Source organism: Rutidosis leptorrhynchoides, chromosome 10 (assembly GCF_046630445.1).
Source record: "Rutidosis leptorrhynchoides isolate AG116_Rl617_1_P2 chromosome 10, CSIRO_AGI_Rlap_v1, whole genome shotgun sequence".
NCBI lineage: Eukaryota > Viridiplantae > Streptophyta > Magnoliopsida > Asterales > Asteraceae > Rutidosis > Rutidosis leptorrhynchoides.
The window spans coordinates 105,412,533-105,413,906 of NC_092342.1; the positions used below are offsets into that span (position 1 = coordinate 105,412,533).

Here is a 1,374-nt window from a genome sequence, read left to right on the forward strand (position 1 = left end):
ACTTCCTTTTTTTTTTTTTTTTTGGCTCCGCCACTGTAGTTGCTACTAAGCAACTGGTTAACACTTATGAGTTGTGAGGAAATTGAACTAGCTAAAGTTATTGGTACAAAAATAAAAATCAATCAGCCTCTTCAATGATTACAAAGATGTAATTTTTTCTTTCTTTTAGAACAATCATTGAATTAGAAAAAGAGAAATTACAAAGCCAATTAAAAAAAAAAAAATTACATACAGAATCAAAAAGCACATTCGTCTTCATTGGGTGAGGATGAATGCCGTTATCGCAAAATACAATATTATTAAAACAAAATACAATAGTAACTACTACGAAAATTGGGCAATCATTAACAAGCCCCCGAAACATCATCGTGTGTCCGATCTGGCAATTTCATGATCACTCGAAAGAAAAAGAATCCTAAACCATGACCTAACACCGCCACCAAAAACACACCAACATTAAATGACATCAACGACAACATCACCATGAACCCAAGCCCTACGCGCAAAGCGTACACCAATGTTGGAGTAAAATACGCGTTTGATCTCATCATAATAAGATTACAACGAGCAAGATATTCGACAATAAGAGCCAGAAAAAATACAAAAACTAGTGCCAAAAAATACATGGCAGTATCAGTCCCAGGCCAACCCGTAAATAGGATCAAAGCGTCTTTTCCCCAATAAAACGTCATGTGCATCATCATTTTTTTCCGACGTGGCATTGCCATTGTTCCGTTCATCATTGGTGGTGGAGCCATAGAAATTTAACCGTAATAACTTGATTAGTAATTGTTTTTGGTAGAAACATTCATAGTAATTAAGTTGTGGATGCTTAAATAGTGATTATAGTAAGCGTAGTACGATTATTGTATGTAAAATTGTTGTGATAGTACGATGTTAATTGGTTATTTAAATGTAGTACAAATACAGATTAGATGGATTTGGTCGTTTGAGCCGACTTTACCTCAACAATATTCCTACATAAAAGGCATACCGTAATTACATATTACGTCCATGATCTTTAGTAGAATTTCAGAAGACACACTGTAAATTATCTCATCGTAGAAAAAATATTTTGTTTAATTGTTATTTGAATCATATTTTCTTAATCATATAGAAATTTTAGATCGAGCTTAAACAGGTTATTTTGGTTCAAATAATCACAAAATTTCATGTCCACGAGTACACGAGAAAACATTCAACTTCACAAGTACAGGGAAATGGAAACATTGCATTGTATGGAAATACCCTAACCCCTGTTTATGTCCTAAACGAAGTATAGATTGCGATGTTGCAACTAGGAACCAATTTTAACTTTGTTACCACGTCTATGTTGGACAAAGTCGCAATATCATATATACTATTAGTCTATTA

General features: G+C 33.5%; 1 protein-coding gene across 1 annotated transcript; it reads right to left on the reverse strand.

Annotated features, from left to right (window-relative positions):
• Nucleotides 1–344: 344 nt before the first annotated feature.
• LOC139870518 (copper transporter 2-like) lies at nt 345–758 on the reverse strand. The gene has a single exon (XM_071858306.1). It carries the CDS (start codon nt 756–758, stop codon nt 345–347), a length of 414 nt encoding a protein of 137 aa, XP_071714407.1.
• Nucleotides 759–1,374: the final 616 nt, after the last annotated feature.

Excerpts from the sequence above, each read along its gene's own strand:
- LOC139870518 (XM_071858306.1), bottom strand. The coding sequence starts at position 758 with ATGGCTCCACCACCAATGATGAACGGAACAATGGCAATGCCACGTCGG.